Raw genomic sequence first — 22509 nt, 5'->3', positions numbered from 1 at the left:
ATCATTCAATCAGTATATAATGAATAGTTGCCATTGTTAAGGACTGTGTATTCATTGTTTGAAAGTAGTATAAGTAAGAAGAATCATTTAATATATGAGAAAACCCAGAAGACTGATCTGCAACATTCTACCAGAACACCAAAACCAAATAACAAATACGAAAATGACCCTGTCCTTTTTATGTTGTGAACAAGGATAATGTTTTGGGCAAATATAAGTGGTAATATGATTCTTTCCAGGGTCCTGGATATCAACAAAGGATTCAATAAGTGTTTCCAAAGTTGCTTACTTCAAAAACAGCTTTAAAGCTATATATTCCCCATGAAATCTTTTGAGTGTGTGTGTGGCTATTTCAGAATTCAGTCTGCTTCAGTCTTATTGTTGCCTGTGAGATTTGTGCTGACTGGTCAGATGATCTATGATCAAATAACTGTATACTTCAATAAGCTGTGAGAGCAAAGAATAAACATCAATCAATAAGCATATCCTATAATTTTGTTAATACAATGTTGGACGGTACTTCTAACTTATTGATTTTAAAGAACCTCCTGTGTTTCCAAGAATGGTTTCAAGATTTGTTTCTCTGTTTTACATTTCAATAATATTACTAGTCCTGTTATGCTCTATGATGAGGACTAATAGAATATTAAACCATGCACTCTATTATATGACTAGCAGGACATACAGTTAAAACTAAAATTAACCAGATTGGGGTGCCTGGGTGGCTGAGTCAGCTCACTGTCTGGCTTTTGGTTTCATCTGTGGTTGGGATCTTCCCCATCATGGGATCCAGCCTTTTGGGGCCTCCTGTGGAGCCTCTCCTGGAGCCCTATGTTGGGCTCCATGCTTGTCATGGAGTCAGTTTGAGATTCTCTCCCTCTATACCTCCCCCTGCACTCTCAAGCTTAAATAAATAAATCTTTTTTAAAAAGACTAACCAGATTTATTTAGTAAAGGTCAGGCACAAAGTTCCTCAGTGTTTCAATCAATTTTACAAAATCAATGTTAATTAATGATATTGATGTGGGGCGCCTGGGTGGCTCAGTGGTTGAGCATCTGCCTTTGGCTCAGGTTGTGATCCTGGGGTCCTGGAATTAAGTCCTGCATTGAGCTCCCCACAGTAAGCCTGCTTCTCCCTCTGCCTATGTCTCTGCCTCTCTCCGTCTCTCTCAGGAATAAATAAATAAAATATTAAAAAAATAACAGTATTGATGTGAACTTCTTGGCATTAGCTTATTGCCAGATCTCAAGTTTATCCCCAAAGATGAGTTCAAAGATAACACAATCTCTCTTATTTGGACTAGTTGAGATGGTGGTATCTGAAATATCAGAGCCAAAATGCAGAAGATGGGCCATTGGCTTATACAATATATTAAACTCTTTTATGACTTGGTGTTCATCCAGGTGTCCTTTCATATACTCAAAACATACCATATTACTGGAAAGTAATTGCTAAATTAACATCTAGTTTTAATGCAGACATATAATATTATATGTCTTGGGCAAACTTTCTGATGTTCATCCCTCTGTCTATCTTTGAGGACTCCATACTGCAGGTAACACCTCAATCCCTAATTTCTGTAATGGAGCATTTGGAGATCTCTTCCTTCCTTTTCCTCTAAAATAAATCTGACAGGCTTCAGATAGTATGTTAAGTCTACTGTTAGTGTAATCTAATGTTATGTTTTGATTAGAGGACCTTATAACTGATTGTTTCACAGATGCAGAAGATAATTCAGTGTTATAAAAAGTGACAAGTCTGCATACCTTAATAGTTTTTTAAAAAAGATTTTATTTATTTATTCATGAGAGGGGGGGTGCGCAGAGACACAGGCAGAAGGAAAAGCAGGTTCCACCCAGGGAGCCCAATGTAGGACTGGATCCCCGGGACCCTAGGATCACGCCCTGGGCCGAAGGCGGCACTAAACTGCTGAGCCACCCGGGCTGCCCATCCTTTTTTTTTTTTTTTTTTTTTTTAGAAACTGTTTATTTTCCGTCAACCTTATTTCCATTCTGTTCCTTCTGTGGAAGAGCAGCTTAAGACCACTCAGTGGTTGTTCCTACCCATTCAGTGACCTGAGCAGTGGGAGCTGCAGACCAATCTTCAGTGGCTGGCTGAGTGCTCCAGTCTTCAGTAGGGTACTGCTGAATAGGCACAAAGGGCACCTGCACGCCTTCAGACCAGTCTGCAACTTCAGGCTGAGTAGCAGTGAACTCAGGAGCTGGAGCCGTCCTTCACCCTGAAATTCCTCCTTAGTCACAGCCTTTTCAGCAGCGGCCTGTTCTTCCTTTTCAATCTCTTCAGGATCTCTGTAGAAGTAGAGATCAGGCATGACTTCCCATGGGTGCTCACGGGAAATGGTGCCACGCATGAGCAGGACTTCCCGGGCTAGCATCCACCACATCAGACCCACTGAGTGAGCTCCCTTGTTGTTGCAAGGGATGGCAATGTCCACGTAGCGCAGAGGAGAGTCTGTGTTACACAGAGCAATGGTAGGCAGGTTAACGTAAGATGCCTCTGTGAGAGGCTGGTGGTCAGCCCTGGGATCAGTAACCACCAGAAGCCTTGGCTCTCGGAAGGCTGCCTGGATCTGGTTAGTGAAGGTTCCAGGAGTGAAGCGGCCAGCAATAGGAGTGGCTCCAGTAGCAGCAGCAAATTTCAGCACAGCTCGCTGGCCAGTATTCCTAGATGATATAACACTGACATCAGCTGGGTTTTCAATGGCAACAATGGCACGAGCTGCCAACAGAAGCTTCTCCCAGGTTCTCTTCAGATTTATGATGTAGATACCATCACTTTTCCTTTTGTAGATGTACTGTTCCATTTGGAAGTCAAGGTTGGTGCCACCTAAGTGGGTTTCTGCTGCAAGGAATTTGAGGACATCCTCCTCCTTCATTTGCAGAACATCAAGGGCTCCAGACATTGTTAAAGTTTCCCTTTAAGTTACGATGGGAACGCAAAACAACGCCGCCGTATGGACCCTTCCCTGGGTAGCGCGGAAAGGCCGGGCTGCCCATCCTTAATAGTTTTTTTTTTTTCCTTAATAGTTTTTTAAGAAAGAATTTACTAAGGGTTCTAGCAGGATGATAATATGGGGAAAAGAGTAAATTTGAAAAAAAAATGGAACAAGATCTGAAATTAACTATTGTGTGTGTGTACTCAAGATAAAGGAAAATACTAACATAATTATACTAGTAATTTTTCATATGCCATTTCTATATTTTCAAACTGAAGATGAATAATCAAAATCACACAACTAAATACTCAAGCTAGAGTGATATTTATTCTTAATCACTCTGTACTTCTAACTTCCACTGTATCCTCTTTTGACACTTTAAATCCAAGGCTGTGTGAAAAGACAAAGGACATATAACCAAATTACATCTTCAGGCAATAATAATTCATATCAACAATTCCCATTTTCTACTTGATATTTTATGAAATTAAATTTATACAAACATTAAGGTCATTTGCTACTTGGTTGCTTTGTTTGATTATTTTCTTTTTTTAAGTTTTTCCTTTTTTAAAAAAAGACTTCTTATTTATTTATTCATGAGAGACAGAGAGACAGAGAGAGAGAGAGAGAGAGAGGCAGAGACACAGCAGAGGGAGAAGTAGGCTCCATGCAGGGAGCCTGACATGGGACTTTATCTGGGGACTCCAGGGTCACACCCTGGGCTGCAGGTGGTGCTAAACTGCTGAGACACCTGGGCTGCCCTGATTATTTTCTATATATATATTTAACACAGTATTAGGCATTTAGAGGAGGTATCATTAAAAATCCTTTCCCCAGTTTTGGATGAACTTATGGTCTCAAACCCAGAATTCTTTCAACAAGAAACAGGACATTCAACCATTATTGAGTGCCTACTGTGTCCTGGAAATTCTGCTCTGTGCTAGCCCACCTCAGGTCACACCTACAATGCTACAACAGCTCCCTGCTGGTCTCCTGGCTTCTGGTCTTCTCCCCTTCAAACTGGCCTTGCGTATCTGGCCAGTCTCAGCCCTCTTAAATCTTACCTTACTTTTTTGCTCCAGCACATACAATGGCTCTCCAGTGCCCTTAAGGTCAACTCCAGGGATACCTGGGTGGCGCAGAGGTTTGGCGCCTGCCTTTGGCCCAGGGCGCGATCCTGGAGACCCAGGATCGAATCCCACGTCAGGCTCCCAGTGCATGGAGCCTGCTTCTCCCTTTGCCTATGTCTCTGCCTCTCTCTCTCTCTTTCTCTCTGTGTGTGACTATCATAAATAAATTAAAAAAAAGATCAACTCCAATTCTTTAATATGATAATTAAGCCTTCCCTGCTCAGGCCTTGCTCTCTCTAATGGAATTTCCTATGTATTGTCTCTTTGATCCTCTCCTGTGCCTGGTACTCAGAGGTGCTTAAAAAACATTTGTAAGGTGAATGAAAAAGAAAAGTCAGCTATTTTCATGAATATATCTTGACAGATAAACAAAAACCAACATTGATGGCTTAGAAAGGCCAATATGGCACATCCATTTTTATGGTGACATTTATTTCATTGAATTATAATAAAATTTATTTTATAATTGAAAGACACCTTCTTCCATATCATTGACACCATCAAAAAGTATCATTTTGATACCTCATATTATACTGTTAGCAGTGCAACTTACCTGATAAATCATGTGTGCCAAATATAAATTTCATCTACATCCAAAACTTTTCCATTGTGAATTCTATGTATTAAAAACTAAGTTTGAAATTATATTTTTGTTTTTCAGTGGATATAAAATTGCTTGTAACAAAAATGCAATTAAATGTAAATAACAAAAAAGAATTAGAACTAAAGAAAATAGATAGGAAAGAAGGCAAATGCACATAGATAACACGCATAACCTAGAGTTGTTATTAAAACCTCAAATGTTGGGCAGCCCTGGTGGCCCAGCTGTTTAGCGCCGCCTTCAGCCTAGGGTGTGATCCTGGAGACCTGGGATGGAGTCCCACATCGGGCTCCCTGCTTGGAGCCTGCTTCTCCCTCTGCCTCTCTCTCTCTCTGTCATGAATAAATAAATAAATAAATAAATAAATAAATAAATAAATAAATAAACTTAAAAAAAAAACCTCAAATGTGTCTTTGAGTTTCCTAGAAGCCAAAGTAACAAGAGAGATTAGAAGTCAAACAATTCAAATTTGGTAGCATTTCAATTTTAGAAACAATATCTTTTTTATAATACTTTATTTTTAAAAATATTTTATTTATTTATTCATGAGAGACACAGAGAGAGAGGTAGAGACACAGGCAGAGGGAGAAGCAGGCTCCCTACAGGGAGCCCAAAGCGGGACTCAATCCTGGGTCTCCAGGATCAGGACCTGGGCTGAAGGTGGGGCTAAACCACTGAGCCACCAGGGCTGCCCCTAGGAACAATATCTTTTTTTTTTTAGAAACAGTATCTTTAGGACATTTTTGACCCTAGTTTTTCATAAGGCTACCTGCAGAATTAAACTGTATATTATGTGGATATGTAAAAGAAGAATTGTAGAACTTCAAACATAGGAACAAAAATTTCATGTTAAGAATAAAAGATCATTTCCCACATACCATCAGTTTCAATATGACTTATGATAAGAGTGTTCCCTCAGTAAGCACTTTGGAAATATTGTTTTTAGTATATAATAAAATGAAATACGTGAAGTTAATTATATTTTTCCTTTAAGTGTACGATGTAGTGTACAGTACTCACTATTCAGGCGCAAGGTGTCGCTCTTTACTCGGTGGAAATAGTTCTTTCCAGGGTCTGTCTGAACAGCCAGAAACGCCCCAAACGAAAACGACTCAATCACGCCGAACGCTACCATTAAAGGATTCTTTGAAACTTCTCAAAAATTCAGCCAGATTTTCAACTCCAAACCGGAGTCTCTGGTACTGAGAGTGTAAAGAACCTTATTTTGGAAGTCATAGTCTTATGCGATGTTCGGCTTTCAAAGAAGGGGATTGGGCACTCGGCGTCTGCTGCTCTCGGTTCTGCTCCTCGCAGTCTGGGAGCCCGCGAGCAGCCAGGTCCGCTACTCGGTCCCGGAGGAGGCCAAACACGGCACCTTCGTGGGCCGCATCGCCCAGGACCTGGGGCTGGAGCTGGCGGAGCTGGTGCCGCGCCTTTTCCGACTGGCGTCCAAAGGCCACGGGGACCTTCTGGAGGTAAATCTGCAGAATGGCATTTTGTTTGTGAATTCTCGGATCGACCGGGAGGAGCTGTGTGGGAGGACTCTGGAGTGCAGCATCCACCTGGAGGTGATCGTAGACAGGCCGCTGCAGGTTTTCCATGTGGAGGTGGAGGTGAAGGACATTAACGACAACCCGCCGCTGTTCTCTCTCAGAGAACAAAAACTGCTGATTCCTGAATCTAAGCAACCCGACTCTTATTTTCCTCTAGAGGGAGCTTCTGATGCGGATATAGGAGAAAATGCTCTATTGACCTACAGACTAAGTCACAATGAGTATTTTTCTTTAGAATTACCAACACAAAGTAAGCAGACTAAAAGACTGTCGCTTAAATTAAAGAAGTATCTGGATCGAGAGAAAACTCCAGAATTTAATTTGCTACTGACGGCTGCAGATGGGGGAAAACCGGAGCTGACTGGCACCATTCAGCTTTTCGTCCACGTCTTGGATATTAACGACAATGATCCGGAATTTGAGCAATCAGAATACAAGGTGAAACTGACGGAAAACGCAGCTAAAGAAACTTTGGTAATAAAGCTAAATGCCACAGATCCAGATGAAGGAGTCAATGGTGAGGTAACCTACTCCTTGATGTCAATTAAGCCCAATGGAAAACTCTTATTTACACTAGATAAAAATAACGGAGAAGTGAGGGTCAATGGAACTTTAGATTATGAAGAAAACAAGTTTTATGAAATTGAAGTACAGGCCACAGATAAAGGGAATCCCTCAATGGCAGGTCATTGTACAGTCTGGATAGAAATCTTAGACGCGAATGATAACGCCCCTGAAGTCACCATAACTTCCCTGTCTCTCCCAGTACGAGAGGACGCTCAGCCCAGCACCGTCATCGCCCTAATCAGCGTATCCGACCGTGACTCTGGCGCCAACGGGCAGGTGACCTGCTCACTCACACCCCAAGTCCCCTTCAAGCTGGTGTCCACCTTCAAGAATTACTATTCGCTGGTGCTGGACAGCGCCCTGGACAGAGAGAGCGTGGCGAACTACGCTCTGGTAGTGACCGCACGCGACGGAGGCTCGCCTTCGCTGTCGGCCACGGCCAGCGTGTCCGTGGAGGTGGCCGACGTGAACGACAACGCGCCGGCATTCGCGCAGCCCGAGTACACGGTGTTCGTGAAGGAGAACAACCCGCCCGGCTGCCACATCTTCACGGTGTCGGCGCGGGACGCGGACGCGCAGGAGAACGCGCTGGTGTCCTACTCGCTGGTGGAGCGGCGCGTGGGCGAGCGCGCGCTGTCGAGCTACGTGTCGGTGCACGCGGAGAGCGGCAAGGTGTACGCGCTGCAGCCGCTGGACCACGAGGAGCTGGAGCTGCTGCAGTTCCAAGTGAGCGCGCGCGACGCGGGCGTGCCTCCCCTGGGCAGCAACGTGACGCTGCAGGTGTTCGTGCTGGACGAGAACGACAACGCGCCCGCGCTGCTGCCGCTGCCCCTGCCCCTGCCCCTGCCCCTGCCCGGGGCGCGCGGCGGGGGCGGCGCGCTGAGCGAGCCGGTGTCGCGGGCGGTGGGCGCGGGCCACGTGGTGGCCAAGGTGCGCGCGGTGGACGCGGACTCGGGCTACAACGCGTGGCTGTCGTACGAGCTGCAGCCGGCGGCGGGGGGCGCGCGCAGCCCGTTCCGCGTGGCGCTGTACACGGGCGAGATCAGCACGACGCGCGCCCTGGACGAGGCGGACGCGCCGCGCCAGCGCCTGCTGGTGCTGGTGAAGGACCACGGCGAGCCGGCGCTGACGGCCACGGCCACTGTGCTGCTGTCGCTGGTGGAGAGCGGCCAGGCGCCCAGGCCGTCGTCGCGGGTGTTGGCGGGCGGCGCGGGCGCGGGCGCGGGCGCGGGCGCGGGCGCGGCGCTGGTGGACGTCAACGTGTACCTGATCGTCGCCATCTGCGCGGTGTCCAGCCTGTTGGTGCTCACGCTGCTGCTGTCCACGGCGCTGCGGTGCTCGGCGCCGCCCAGCGAGGGCGCGTGCGGGCCGGGGAAGCCCACGCTGGTGTGCTCCAGCGCGGTGGGGAGCTGGTCGTACTCGCAGCAGAGGCGGCAGAGGGTGTGCTCTGGGGAGGGCCCGCCCAAGGCCGACCTCATGGCCTTCAGCCCCAGCCTGCCTCGGGGCCTGGATGGAGAAGTCGGAGGGGAAAGGCAGGAGGCAGGATCAAATCACCCTGGGCAGGTGAGTTCTATAGATTCCTCTTCTTTTGAAGTCTACGTTAAATTTTAAACAATCCATTTTATTTCATTGAATATTTTAACGAATACTCTGTATTTTGGGTATTAATGTTTTAAACGAGTATAAATGTTTTAGAGAACAATTTCTGTTAGTGAAATGCGAAAAGATAAAAATCCAAGTTTAATTATGAGAAAAATCAGGTTTTTTTTAGCCAACAAATGCCCTATTTCTCCTAATGTTTGGTAGAAAATGTTAAAAGATGAAAGAACCACTCTCCTGTCATCACTTTATTAGATACAATTTCTAATTTTCCATGAAGTACCTGGATCACTTTATTTCTTCCCTAATCCTCACTATAAATAATTACTATGGATATTTCAATTTATTCATCCTTTTTCTCTTTTAACAGCCTTTTGCTTTAATATTTTCACATTATTAGATCACTTCACTTGTGTTATTTCAGTCTTGTATCGAAGTTTGAACTGTCTTCATTAAGTCTGAAAAGATTTGCCTTTTTTTCTGTAGTGTTAAACATGGATTGTACATTTATTGTCCATTAAATAATCTTTAGTTTTGCCTCAACTGATAAAATAAAACCCATTTTCTGTTTTCTTTTTTTTATCGTATTTTTTAATTTAAATTCAATTTGTGAACATGTAGTATATCATCTGGTGCTCATCACATATGCCCTCCTTTGTGCTCATCACCCAGTTATCCCATCCCCCAACCACCTCCCCTTCTGCAACCCTTTGTTTGTTTCCCAGAATCAGGAGTCTCTCATGGTTCATTTTCCTCTCTAATTTTTAATTTAGTTTAATTTAACTTTTAAGTTTCTCCCTTTTCACTTATAGTCCCTTTCTTTACATTCCACATATGAGTGAAACCATATGATAATTGTCTTTCTCTGATTGACTTATTTCACTCAGCCTAATACCCTTCAGTTCCATCCACATCAATGTAAATGGTAGGTATTCATCCTTTCTGATGGCTGAGTAATATTCCATTGCATATATGTATATATACATCACATCTTTATTCATTTATCTGTCAAAGGACATCTTGGCCTCTTCCACAGTTTGTCTATTGTGGACCTTGCTGCTACGAACATGTAGTGTTGTTTCACTACATCTGTATCTTTGGGGTAAATATCCAGTAGTGCCATTGTTGGGTCATAGGGTAGCTCAATTTTTAACTTCTTGAGGAACCTCTACACTGTTTTCCAGAGTGGCTGCACCAGCTGGCATTCCCACCAATGGTGCAAGAGGGTTCCCCTTTCTCCATGTCCTCACCAACATCTGTTGTTTCCTGTCTTGTTAGACATTTAACATTGGTATAAAATGGTATCTCATTGTGGTTTTGACTTGTATTTTCCTGATGACAAGTGATGTGGAGCATTTTTTATGTGCTTGTTGGCCATGGGTAGGTCTTCTTTGGAGAAATGTCTGTTCATGTCTTCTGCCCATTTCTGGACTGGACTGTTTGTTTTTTGGGTGTTGAGTCTGATGAATTTTTTATAGATATTGAATGCTAGCCCTTTATCTGATATGTCATTTGCAAATATCTTCTCCCATTCTGAAGGTTGCCTTTTAGTTTTGTTGACTGTTTCCTTTGCTGCTGATAAAAAGCAGGACCTTTTTATCTTGATGAAAACCCAATAGTTTGTTATTGCTTTCATTTCCCTTGCCTTTATAGACATGTCTAGCAAGAAGTTGCTGTGGCCAAGTTCAAAAAAGTTGTTGCCTATGTTCTCCTCTAGGATTTTGATGGATTCCTGTCTCACATTTAGATCTTTTATCTATTTTTTATTTATCTTTGTGTATGGTGTAAGAGAATGTTTCAGTTTCATTCTTCTACATGTGGCTCTCCAATTTTCCCAACACCATTTATTGAAGAAACTGTCCTTTTTCCAAATTGGATATTCTTTCCTGTTTTGTCAAAAGATTAGATGACCATAGACTTGAAAGTCCATTTCTGGATACCAGTTGTTTTCATATTATTCGCAGTTAAAAAATTCAGTCTTGTATTGTTGTATGCTGGTTTCATTGAAATTATGTAACTAAAAGTTTTATTGATTTTATTGCATGTAATGGGTACAGATTTATCTACAACAAACAGAACTCCCAGGTTTATGCTTACACAGTTTACTAGGCAAATAAAGTTATTTATATTACTCACCCAAGTCTTCAAACTTGCTGAAGACAAACATATAAGCTTATAATATCTTCAACATATACTAGTTGGCAGTCTTCCTTAAGTTTTGCGGGTTCATCTAGAAAGGAAAATGTTAAGTCTATTAAAGTGAACTGAAGGGGATCCCTGGGTGGCGCAGCGGTTTGGCGCCTGCCTTTGGCCCAGGGCGTGATCCTGGAGACCCGGGATCGAATCCCACGTCGAGCTCCCAGCATGGAGCCTGCTTCTCCCTCTGCCTGTGTCTCTGCCTCTCTCTCTCTCTCTGTGTGACTATCATAAATCAATACAAATTTATAAAAAGAAAAAAGTGAACTGAAAATTATCATTTCACTCATCTTGCATTTTAAATTTCCTGTCTTTAAATTCTTTATTCCTGGTGTTTGTGAAATTTTCTTTCCATGTGCTATAATCACATCTGATGATTCTACAAAAGGCCATTTACCCTTAAGTCATTCTTCTAGCTATTTGTATAGTGGCAGAGTCACTTCTTTCAGAATTTGATGAACATTTGTATGTGGCTATTCTCCCCTTAAAATTAGAGGCTAAAATTCCTTTATTCTATAGTAGGCAGCCAAATTAAAATGCAAAGTGCTTTAGACTTAAAAGATTAAGCCATCACATCATTTATGAAACTGTAAACATAATAAATGTGAATGTTAGATAAGGCACACATTATTATCCATCTCCAAATGAAGTTCCTAGAATGACTGGAGACCATCTAGATTTAATAAATAAAGATACTGGAATGTCTTAAGCACATGTTAAAAATTTTGCAAATTATTACTTTTACAGTACATAAGCGGTTGATGCACCTTTTTAGATAATTCCAAATTATGTGGGCTATTTTCTGCAGATTTTGTGTTTAATTTCAGGATTACATTCAATGGTGTAAAATTATATTTTTTAAAAATATTTTATTTATTTATTCATGAGAGAGGAAGAGAGAGGTAAAGACACAGGCAGAGGGAGAAGCAAGCTCCATGCAGGAAGCCTGCCGTGGGACCCAATCCCGGGGCACCAAGGATCAGGCTCTGGGCTGAAGGTGGCACTAAACCACTGAGCCACCCAGGCTGCCCTAAAATTATAATTTCAACCATTTTCTAGTTCAATTGTTTAAGTATTGAGCTAATTTTAGATGCTCCTATCTGTTTAAGTAATTTAATTATGTCTAACAGCGTGTGGGGACTACATAGCACATTACTTCTTCAATAAAGTTCCTTAGTAATCATTGTACATTGATTTTCTTGAAAACAGATGATAGAAAATGAAGAAGCATGTTAGTGATATCAGACAATTTAAGTAGTCCAATAACATCAAAATTCAAATGGTTTTTTGATTACTTAAAAGCCAGTTTTATAGTTGATTCAAGTTATCTTATTTTTTAAAATATTTTATTTATTTATTTATTTATTTATTTATTTATTTATTTATTTATTAAAAAGATTTTATTTATTTATTCATGAGAGACACAGAGAGAGTGAGAGGCAGAGATACAGGCAGAGGGAGAAGCAGGCTCCATGCAGGGAGCCTGACGTGGGACTCAATCCTGGGCCTCCAGGATCAGGCCCTGAGCTGAAGGAGGCGCCAAATCGCTTAGCCACCCAGGCTGCCCTGATTCAAGTTATCTTATACTTGTAGAACCATCGTTGGTTATTATGTAATGATTCTATAAAGATTTCTTATCACAGTTCCCCTTGTTATTTTATGCAAAAGGAATGGTGACAAATCGTTGATTTAAAGATTTTGACTTGAATTTTATTTTATTTTTTTAAAGATTATTTATTTATTTATTCATAGAGACACACACAGAGAGAGAGTGGCAGAGACACAGGCAGAGGGAGAAGCAGGCTCCATGTAGGGAGCCAGACGTGGGACTTGATCCTGGGTCTCCAGGATCACACCTCAGGCTGCAGGCGGCGCTAAACCGCTGCGCCATGGGGGCTGCCCTCATTGTGAAGTTTATATTCTTTTGATTTTAGTCAGTGACACTGGGCTTCAAAATATCTCACAGAACTATTTTGTATTAGGGCTTCACAGCCACTTTAGAATATTGTGAAATTTAGAGGCTTTGATTCAACATGTTACATGAAAATGCTTTCCTCCTGCAGGATCTGTAGCCAAGCCTCATTTGAACATGTTATAGGAATGAGAGCAATTTTAAGAAAAGTCATCACAGTTAAGCATCAAGGAACCAAAAACAATGACATGTTCCATATATATGACGTATTTTTATATCCAACAGAAGTATGAATAAAATAATTTGTATGAGTGAAATACTCAGTTAATAGAAATACTTTAGTTGGGTTTTTTGTTTTTCTTTTTTACTGTGTGGGAGTTCTTGAGTTTCTCCTAAAGTTCTACAAAAGTGCTCATGAAGGATAAAAGTGGCAACAAGTGTGAATTGTAAGCAAAATAAGGTCGAGGGTGATGCATATTATTCATTTTATTCTCCATGATAGCCAAAGAGTAGCTTCTGACACCCTGTATTTCAATGATTGTTTTATGATAGACTGAAGCAGAATATTTTAAAAACTGCAGCATGATGGAAATGATTGTGCTTTGTTACTAATATTATATACATTAAATAAAAAGGCATTTACAAACAATCTATGAAAATATCCAAAAGTCAAAAAATTTTAAGTGTTCCACAAAGTGGCTAAACCAAAAAGAACCTCAGGATCTTTCTTGTACTTACATAATCAGTCACATGATGTCGCTGTACACTCAGAAGGTGAAAAGGAAAAATTTTGTCTCCGCGCCCAGATTCCACCCATTGACAGAATAGGATTGACTCCATACTCATAAAGGTTCGCAGGTGAGCGATCCCTTAAAACCAACAGTCCCACCTCAGAGGTCTTGTTAACTGCAATGGTGTTTTCCTGGAGAGGAGGCCCAGGAGCCCCGCGACTGCTGGTCTCGCTTCTGCTCCTCGCAGTTTGGGAACCCGGGAGCGGCCAAGTCCACTACTCGGTCCCGGAGGAAGCTAAACACGGCACCCTTGTGGGCCGCATTGCGCAAGACCTCGGGCTGGAGCTGACCGAGCTGGTGCCCCGCCAATTCCGGGTGGCGTCCAAAGGCCGCCGACACCTTTTAGAGGTAAATCTGCAGAATGGCATTTTGTTTGTGAATTCTCGGATCGACCGCGAGGAGCTGTGCGGGCGGAGCGCGGAGTGCAGCATCCACCTGGAGGTGATCGTGGACAGGCCGCTGCAGGTTTTCCATGTGGAGGTGGAGGTGAAGGACATTAACGACAACCCGCCGGTGTTCAGAGAAGGAGAACAAAAGGTATTGATTTCTGAATCTGCACCTCTGGATTCTCATTTTCCTCTAGAGGGCGCTTTCGATGCGGATATTGGCGTAAACTCTCTTCTGACCTATACGTTAGGTCTAAATGAATATTTTACTCTTAAAATAATAACGAAAAATGATAAAAGTATATTGCCTGAACTAGTTCTACGGAAGTCATTGGATAGAGAGGAAACTCCAGAACTTAATATATTGCTGACCTCCCAGGATGGCGGTAAACCCGAGCTAACAGGATCCGTTCAAATTAAAATAAACATTCTGGATGTGAATGACAACGCTCCGGAGTTTGGTAAGCCTGGCTATAAAGTAGCGCTGTTTGAAAATGTCCCAAATGGCACGAGAGTGATTCAGCTAAACGCTTCTGATCTAGACGAAGGGGTGAATAGAGAAATTTCCTATGGAATCAGACTGATTTTGCCAGTGAGTGAGAAATGTACCTTTACAATAAATCCAGAAACAGGTGAAATCAGAATGTACGGGAAATTGGATTTTGAAGAGAATAATGAGTACGAAATTCAGGTTAACGCCGTTGATAAAGGGATTCCTTCCATGGCAGGTCACTGTACAGTCCTAGTGGAAATTCTGGACCTGAATGACAATACCCCTGAAGTTATGATCACTTCTCTGGCACTCCCCGTGCGAGAGGATGCTCAGGTGGGCACCGTCATCGCCTTGATCAGCGTGTCCGACCGTGACTCTGGCGCCAACGGGCAGGTGACCTGCTCACTCACACCCCAAGTCCCCTTCAAGCTGGTGTCCACCTTCAAGAATTACTATTCGCTGGTGCTGGACAGCGCCCTGGACAGAGAGAGCGTGGCGAACTACGCTCTGGTAGTGACCGCACGCGACGGAGGCTCGCCTTCGCTGTCGGCCACGGCCAGCGTGTCCGTGGAGGTGGCCGACGTGAACGACAACGCGCCGGCATTCGCGCAGCCCGAGTACACGGTGTTCGTGAAGGAGAACAACCCGCCCGGCTGCCACATCTTCACGGTGTCGGCGCGGGACGCGGACGCGCAGGAGAACGCGCTGGTGTCCTACTCGCTGGTGGAGCGGCGCGTGGGCGAGCGCGCGCTGTCGAGCTACGTGTCGGTGCACGCGGAGAGCGGCAAGGTGTACGCGCTGCAGCCGCTGGACCACGAGGAGCTGGAGCTGCTGCAGTTCCAAGTGAGCGCGCGCGACGCGGGCGTGCCTCCCCTGGGCAGCAACGTGACGCTGCAGGTGTTCGTGCTGGACGAGAACGACAACGCGCCCGCGCTGCTGCCGCTGCCCCTGCCCCTGCCCCTGCCCGGGGCGCGCGGCGGGGGCGGCGCGCTGAGCGAGCCGGTGTCGCGGGCGGTGGGCGCGGGCCACGTGGTGGCCAAGGTGCGCGCGGTGGACGCGGACTCGGGCTACAACGCGTGGCTGTCGTACGAGCTGCAGCCGGCGGCGGGGGGCGCGCGCAGCCCGTTCCGCGTGGCGCTGTACACGGGCGAGATCAGCACGACGCGCGCCCTGGACGAGGCGGACGCGCCGCGCCAGCGCCTGCTGGTGCTGGTGAAGGACCACGGCGAGCCGGCGCTGACGGCCACGGCCACTGTGCTGCTGTCGCTGGTGGAGAGCGGCCAGGCGCCCAGGCCGTCGTCGCGGGTGTTGGCGGGCGGCGCGGGCGCGGGCGCGGGCGCGGGCGCGGCGCTGGTGGACGTCAACGTGTACCTGATCGTCGCCATCTGCGCGGTGTCCAGCCTGTTGGTGCTCACGCTGCTGCTGTCCACGGCGCTGCGGTGCTCGGCGCCGCCCAGCGAGGGCGCGTGCGGGCCGGGGAAGCCCACGCTGGTGTGCTCCAGCGCGGTGGGGAGCTGGTCGTACTCGCAGCAGAGGCGGCAGAGGGTGTGCTCTGGGGAGGGCCCGCCCAAGGCCGACCTCATGGCCTTCAGCCCCAGTGTTCCTCCTGCTTCAGGTTCTGGAGATAGTGGAGAACAACAGATTTTCCGGAATGAGGTGAGTACAGTAATTCTGGAATGTATTTAATTCCTGTTGAGGTCAATCGCAGAGTATGTTCAGTGATATTACTGTAAGTTGATTGCTCCAGATACTGGATTTAGTTTCAGCCTTACCTTTGGGATAAGGTGCTTCAGATAAACTACATTTTTCCTTATTTCCTAGCATAATTTCAGCTTTGCTAATTGCGTGTTGAATCTAGTGCTGCTCTCTTTCAGATTAATTCATTGATTTCCTTTTTTTATTTGGAAGATTTATTTGATATTTGATCATATTTATGTTTCTTCCATTCATGGTACCCATTGTGAGGCTGTATGGAAATATTTTAGGGTAGAGTAAGAAAATTCACTCTTCTTTGTGTTTTGTGTTTAAGAGAATCTTCCCATATATGGGGAAATATCGTCCTGCTGCCTGTGTGTCTACCAAGCCACTATTTCAAGGTCTTTGAAATGGCATTGATGTAAATAGCTTAAGCAAACAACCTTGGAATATTTATAAAGTCATTTCCATTTGGTGATGTTGATGGCATTTCACAATATAATATTGTATACTTTATTTTTTTTAATATTGTATACTTTAAATACACTTGATGCAAACTCTTTTTTGCCCCAAAGCTATATGCATGTGAATTGTTTTCTTTAAAGAGATCACAGAGAACTTATATTTAGAGCTATAAGCATGTAAATCAACTAATGTGAACATTTATTTATTTATTTATTTACTCCAGTGTACAAGTTAGAAACACTTTACTGTATTGCATGGAGAAATAAATTAATATATAATATATTTACATGTGGTGGAGAACCATGTTATGGATAGGGTAAAGTTAATAGGAGTGCTAAGAAGACATTAGTGGCAATTTTCTTTTTTTTCTTTTTCTTTTTTTTAGTGGCAATTTTCTAGCCACAAAAAGAGGATGATTTCCATGAAGATGAACATTAGGAAATTTTCTGAAAAGGAAAACCATGCCCTAGTTTATCATACTGAAATTCTTTTCATCCATATCTACAAAATAAAATAAGAACAGTCACTAACTATAAATAAACCATTACTATTTGAACTATTTCTGTTTATTAGACATTGTGTGAAGGACTTAAAATACATAATTTTATTTAACCCTTATATCAACTTGTAAACTACATGTCACTATCCAAATTTTATATTTTTAAAAGATTTTATTTATTTGAGAGAAAGGATGAGTGAGAGGATGAGCATGAACTGGGGGAGGGATAGGAAACAGCAGATTTCCCACTGATCAGGGAGCCTGACATGGGGCTCTGTCCTAGGACCCCGGGCTCAGACCTGAGCTGAAGGCAGATATTTAGCTGACTGACGCACCGAGGCGCCCCTCACTATCCAAATGTTAAAGTTGAGCTAAGAGATGGTAAGATATTTTTCTCCTTTGTCTACTGACATCCATCCAGTCCATGATAAAGATGATATTCAAATATATATCTTTTAGCCCAGAACCATTCTTTTATTCACTGTAAAGTTTTCTACACTAATTGTTTTCTCTGATCAGGCATAGTTCTGGCTAGGAAAACCAAGCAGAAAGTATATACAGGTGAATCCTCCTTTCCGTTTTGCTTAAGAAAAACTCCATGATTATCCTCATAGTTAATTTTGTACAGTGGCATAATTGAGATAAGAATTGAGATTTTTATGTTAAGTGATTTTTTTCTCAGTAGAGTTCATGAACATTATTATCATTTGTCTAATGCCTCATTGAAATAGGTATTTACATCATTCAATCAGTATATAATGAATAGTTGCCATTGTTAAGGACTGTGTATTCATTGTTTGAAAGTAGTATAAGTAAGAAGAATCATTTAATATATGAGAAAACCCAGAAGACTGATCTGCAACATTCTACCAGAACACCAAAACCAAATAACAAATACGAAAATGACCCTGTCCTTTTTATGTTGTGAACAAGGATAATGTTTTGGGCAAATATAAGTGGTAATATGATTCTTTCCAGGGTCCTGGATATCAACAAAGGATTCAATAAGTGTTTCCAAAGTTGCTTACTTCAAAAACAGCTTTAAAGCTATATATTCCCCATGAAATCTTTTGAGTGTGTGTGTGGCTATTTCAGAATTCAGTCTGCTTCAGTCTTATTGTTGCCTGTGAGATTTGTGCTGACTGGTCAGATGATCTATGATCAAATAACTGTATACTTCAATAAGCTGTGAGAGCAAAGAATAAACATCAATCAATAAGCATATCCTATAATTTTGTTAATACAATGTTGGACGGTACTTCTAACTTATTGATTTTAAAGAACCTCCTGTGTTTCCAAGAATGGTTTCAAGATTTGTTTCTCTGTTTTACATTTCAATAATATTACTAGTCCTGTTATGCTCTATGATGAGGACTAATAGAATATTAAACCATGCACTCTATTATATGACTAGCAGGACATACAGTTAAAACTAAAATTAACCAGATTGGGGTGCCTGGGTGGCTGAGTCAGCTCACTGTCTGGCTTTTGGTTTCATCTGTGGTTGGGATCTTCCCCATCATGGGATCCAGCCTTTTGGGGCCTCCTGTGGAGCCTCTCCTGGAGCCCTATGTTGGGCTCCATGCTTGTCATGGAGTCAGTTTGAGATTCTCTCCCTCTATACCTCCCCCTGCACTCTCAAGCTTAAATAAATAAATCTTTTTTAAAAAGACTAACCAGATTTATTTAGTAAAGGTCAGGCACAAAGTTCCTCAGTGTTTCAATCAATTTTACAAAATCAATGTTAATTAATGATATTGATGTGGGGCGCCTGGGTGGCTCAGTGGTTGAGCATCTGCCTTTGGCTCAGGTTGTGATCCTGGGGTCCTGGAATTAAGTCCTGCATTGAGCTCCCCACAGTAAGCCTGCTTCTCCCTCTGCCTATGTCTCTGCCTCTCTCCGTCTCTCTCAGGAATAAATAAATAAAATATTAAAAAAATAACAGTATTGATGTGAACTTCTTGGCATTAGCTTATTGCCAGATCTCAAGTTTATCCCCAAAGATGAGTTCAAAGATAACACAATCTCTCTTATTTGGACTAGTTGAGATGGTGGTATCTGAAATATCAGAGCCAAAATGCAGAAGATGGGCCATTGGCTTATACAATATATTAAACTCTTTTATGACTTGGTGTTCATCCAGGTGTCCTTTCATATACTCAAAACATACCATATTACTGGAAAGTAATTGCTAAATTAACATCTAGTTTTAATGCAGACATATAATATTATATGTCTTGGGCAAACTTTCTGATGTTCATCCCTCTGTCTATCTTTGAGGACTCCATACTGCAGGTAACACCTCAATCCCTAATTTCTGTAATGGAGCATTGGAGATCTCTTCCTTCCTTTTCCTCTAAAATAAATCTGACAGGCTTCAGATAGTATGTTAAGTCTACTGTTAGTGTAATCTAATGTTATGTTTTGATTAGAGGACCTTATAACTGATTGTTTCACAGATGCAGAAGATAATTCAGTGTTATAAAAAGTGACAAGTCTGCATACCTTAATAGTTTTTTAAAAAAGATTTTATTTATTTATTCATGAGAGGGGGGGTGCGCAGAGACACAGGCAGAAGGAAAAGCAGGTTCCACCCAGGGAGCCCAATGTAGGACTGGATCCCCGGGACCCTAGGATCACGCCCTGGGCCGAAGGCGGCACTAAACTGCTGAGCCACCCGGGCTGCCCATCCTTTTTTTTTTTTTTTTTTTTTTTAGAAACTGTTTATTTTCCGTCAACCTTATTTCCATTCTGTTCCTTCTGTGGAAGAGCAGCTTAAGACCACTCAGTGGTTGTTCCTACCCATTCAGTGACCTGAGCAGTGGGAGCTGCAGACCAATCTTCAGTGGCTGGCTGAGTGCTCCAGTCTTCAGTAGGGTACTGCTGAATAGGCACAAAGGGCACCTGCACGCCTTCAGACCAGTCTGCAACTTCAGGCTGAGTAGCAGTGAACTCAGGAGCTGGAGCCGTCCTTCACCCTGAAATTCCTCCTTAGTCACAGCCTTTTCAGCAGCGGCCTGTTCTTCCTTTTCAATCTCTTCAGGATCTCTGTAGAAGTAGAGATCAGGCATGACTTCCCATGGGTGCTCACGGGAAATGGTGCCACGCATGAGCAGGACTTCCCGGGCTAGCATCCACCACATCAGACCCACTGAGTGAGCTCCCTTGTTGTTGCAAGGGATGGCAATGTCCACGTAGCGCAGAGGAGAGTCTGTGTTACACAGAGCAATGGTAGGCAGGTTAACGTAAGATGCCTCTGTGAGAGGCTGGTGGTCAGCCCTGGGATCAGTAACCACCAGAAGCCTTGGCTCTCGGAAGGCTGCCTGGATCTGGTTAGTGAAGGTTCCAGGAGTGAAGCGGCCAGCAATAGGAGTGGCTCCAGTAGCAGCAGCAAATTTCAGCACAGCTCGCTGGCCAGTATTCCTAGATGATATAACACTGACATCAGCTGGGTTTTCAATGGCAACAATGGCACGAGCTGCCAACAGAAGCTTCTCCCAGGTTCTCTTCAGATTTATGATGTAGATACCATCACTTTTCCTTTTGTAGATGTACTGTTCCATTTGGAAGTCAAGGTTGGTGCCACCTAAGTGGGTTTCTGCTGCAAGGAATTTGAGGACATCCTCCTCCTTCATTTGCAGAACATCAAGGGCTCCAGACATTGTTAAAGTTTCCCTTTAAGTTACGATGGGAACGCAAAACAACGCCGCCGTATGGACCCTTCCCTGGGTAGCGCGGAAAGGCCGGGCTGCCCATCCTTAATAGTTTTTTTTTTTTTCCTAATAGTTTTTTAAGAAAGAATTTACTAAGGGTTCTAGCAGGATGATAATATGGGGAAAAGAGTAAATTTGAAAAAAAAATGGAACAAGATCTGAAATTAACTATTGTGTGTGTGTACTCAAGATAAAGGAAAATACTAACATAATTATACTAGTAATTTTTCATATGCCATTTCTATATTTTCAAACTGAAGATGAATAATCAAAATCACACAACTAAATACTCAAGCTAGAGTGATATTTTATTCTTAATCACTCTGTACTTCTAACTTCCACTGTATCCTCTTTTGACACTTTAAATCCAAGGCTGTGTGAAAAGACAAAGGACATATAACCAAATTACATCTTCAGGCAATAATAATTCATATCAACAATTCCCATTTTCTACTTGATATTTTATGAAATTAAATTTATACAAACATTAAGGTCATTTGCTACTTGGTTGCTTTGTTTGATTATTTTCTTTTTTTAAGTTTTTCCTTTTTTAAAAAAAGACTTCTTATTTATTTATTCATGAGAGACAGAGAGACAGAGAGAGAGAGAGAGAGAGAGGCAGAGACACAGCAGAGGGAGAAGTAGGCTCCATGCAGGGAGCCTGACATGGGACTTTATCTGGGGACTCCAGGGTCACACCCTGGGCTGCAGGTGGTGCTAAACTGCTGAGACACCTGGGCTGCCCTGATTATTTCTATATATATATTTAACACAGTATTAGGCATTTAGAGGAGGTATCATTAAAAATCCTTTCCCCAGTTTTGGATGAACTTATGGTCTCAAACCCAGAATTCTTTCAACAAGAAACAGGACATTCAACCATTATTGAGTGCCTACTGTGTCCTGGAAATTCTGCTCTGTGCTAGCCCACCTCAGGTCACACCTACAATGCTACAACAGCTCCCTGCTGGTCTCCTGGCTTCTGGTCTTCTCCCCTTCAAACTGGCCTTGCGTATCTGGCCAGTCTCAGCCCTCTTAAATCTTACCTTACTTTTTTGCTCCAGCACATACAATGGCTCTCCAGTGCCCTTAAGGTCAACTCCAGGGATACCTGGGTGGCGCAGAGGTTTGGCGCCTGCCTTTGGCCCAGGGCGCGATCCTGGAGACCCAGGATCGAATCCCACGTCAGGCTCCCAGTGCATGGAGCCTGCTTCTCCCTTTGCCTATGTCTCTTGCCTCCTCTCTCTCTCTTTCTCTCTGTGTGTGACTATCATAAATAAATTAAAAAAAGATCAACTCCAATTCTTTAATATGATAATTAAGCCTTCCCTGCTCAGGCCTTGCTCTCTCTAATGGAATTTCCTATGTATTGTCTCTTTGATCCTCTCCTGTGCCTGTACTCAGAGGTGCTTAAAAAACATTTGTAAGGTGAATGAAAAGAAAAGTCAGCTATTTTCATGAATATATCTTGACAGATAAACAAAAACCAACATTGATGGCTTAGAAAGGCCAATATGGCACATCCATTTTTATGGTGACATTTATTTCATTGAATTATAATAAAATTTATTTTATAATTGAAAGACACCTTCTTCCATATCATTGACACCATCAAAAAGTATCATTTGATACCTCATATTATACTGTTAGCAGTGCAACTTACCTGATAAATCATGTGTGCCAAATATAAATTTCATCTACAATCCAAAACTTTTCCATTGTGAATTCTATGTATTAAAAAACTAAGTTTGAAATTATATTTTTGTTTTTCAGTGGATATAAATTGCTTGTAACAAAATGCAATTAAATGTAAATAACAAAAAGAATTAGAACTAAAGAAAATAGATAGGAAAGAAGGCAAATGCACATAGATAACACGCATAACCTAGAGTTGTTATTAAACCTCAAATGTTGGGCAGCCCTGGTGGCCCAGCTGTTTAGCGCCGCCTCAG

General features: G+C 43.0%; 2 protein-coding genes and 2 pseudogenes across 2 annotated transcripts; 2 read left to right on the top strand and 2 right to left on the bottom strand.

Moving 5' to 3' along the window:
* Window positions 1–1967: 1967 nt before the first annotated feature.
* On the bottom strand, window positions 1968–2966 carry LOC119879101 (annotated as a pseudogene).
* A 2800-nt stretch (window positions 2967–5766) lies between these two features.
* On the top strand, window positions 5767–8847 carry LOC119879100 (protocadherin alpha-11-like). The gene has a single exon (XM_038589551.1). It carries the CDS (start codon window positions 5936–5938, stop codon window positions 8417–8419), a length of 2484 nt encoding a protein of 827 aa, XP_038445479.1. The 5' UTR covers window positions 5767–5935; the 3' UTR covers window positions 8420–8847.
* A 4450-nt stretch (window positions 8848–13297) lies between these two features.
* LOC119879099 (protocadherin alpha-12-like) lies at window positions 13298–16000 on the top strand. Its single transcript, XM_038589550.1, has one exon. The coding sequence runs from the start codon at window positions 13427–13429 to the stop codon at window positions 15869–15871; it is 2445 nt and encodes an 814-aa protein (XP_038445478.1). The 5' UTR covers window positions 13298–13426; the 3' UTR covers window positions 15872–16000.
* A 3555-nt stretch (window positions 16001–19555) lies between these two features.
* Window positions 19556–20521, bottom strand: LOC119879098 (annotated as a pseudogene).
* Between the last annotated feature and the right edge of the window lie 1988 nt (window positions 20522–22509).

This window comes from Canis lupus, unplaced genomic scaffold (genome assembly GCF_011100685.1).
Source record: "Canis lupus familiaris isolate Mischka breed German Shepherd unplaced genomic scaffold, alternate assembly UU_Cfam_GSD_1.0 chrUn_S277H437, whole genome shotgun sequence".
Lineage (NCBI taxonomy): Eukaryota > Metazoa > Chordata > Mammalia > Carnivora > Canidae > Canis > Canis lupus.
This window is presented reverse-complemented; position numbering and strand designations above follow the sequence as displayed.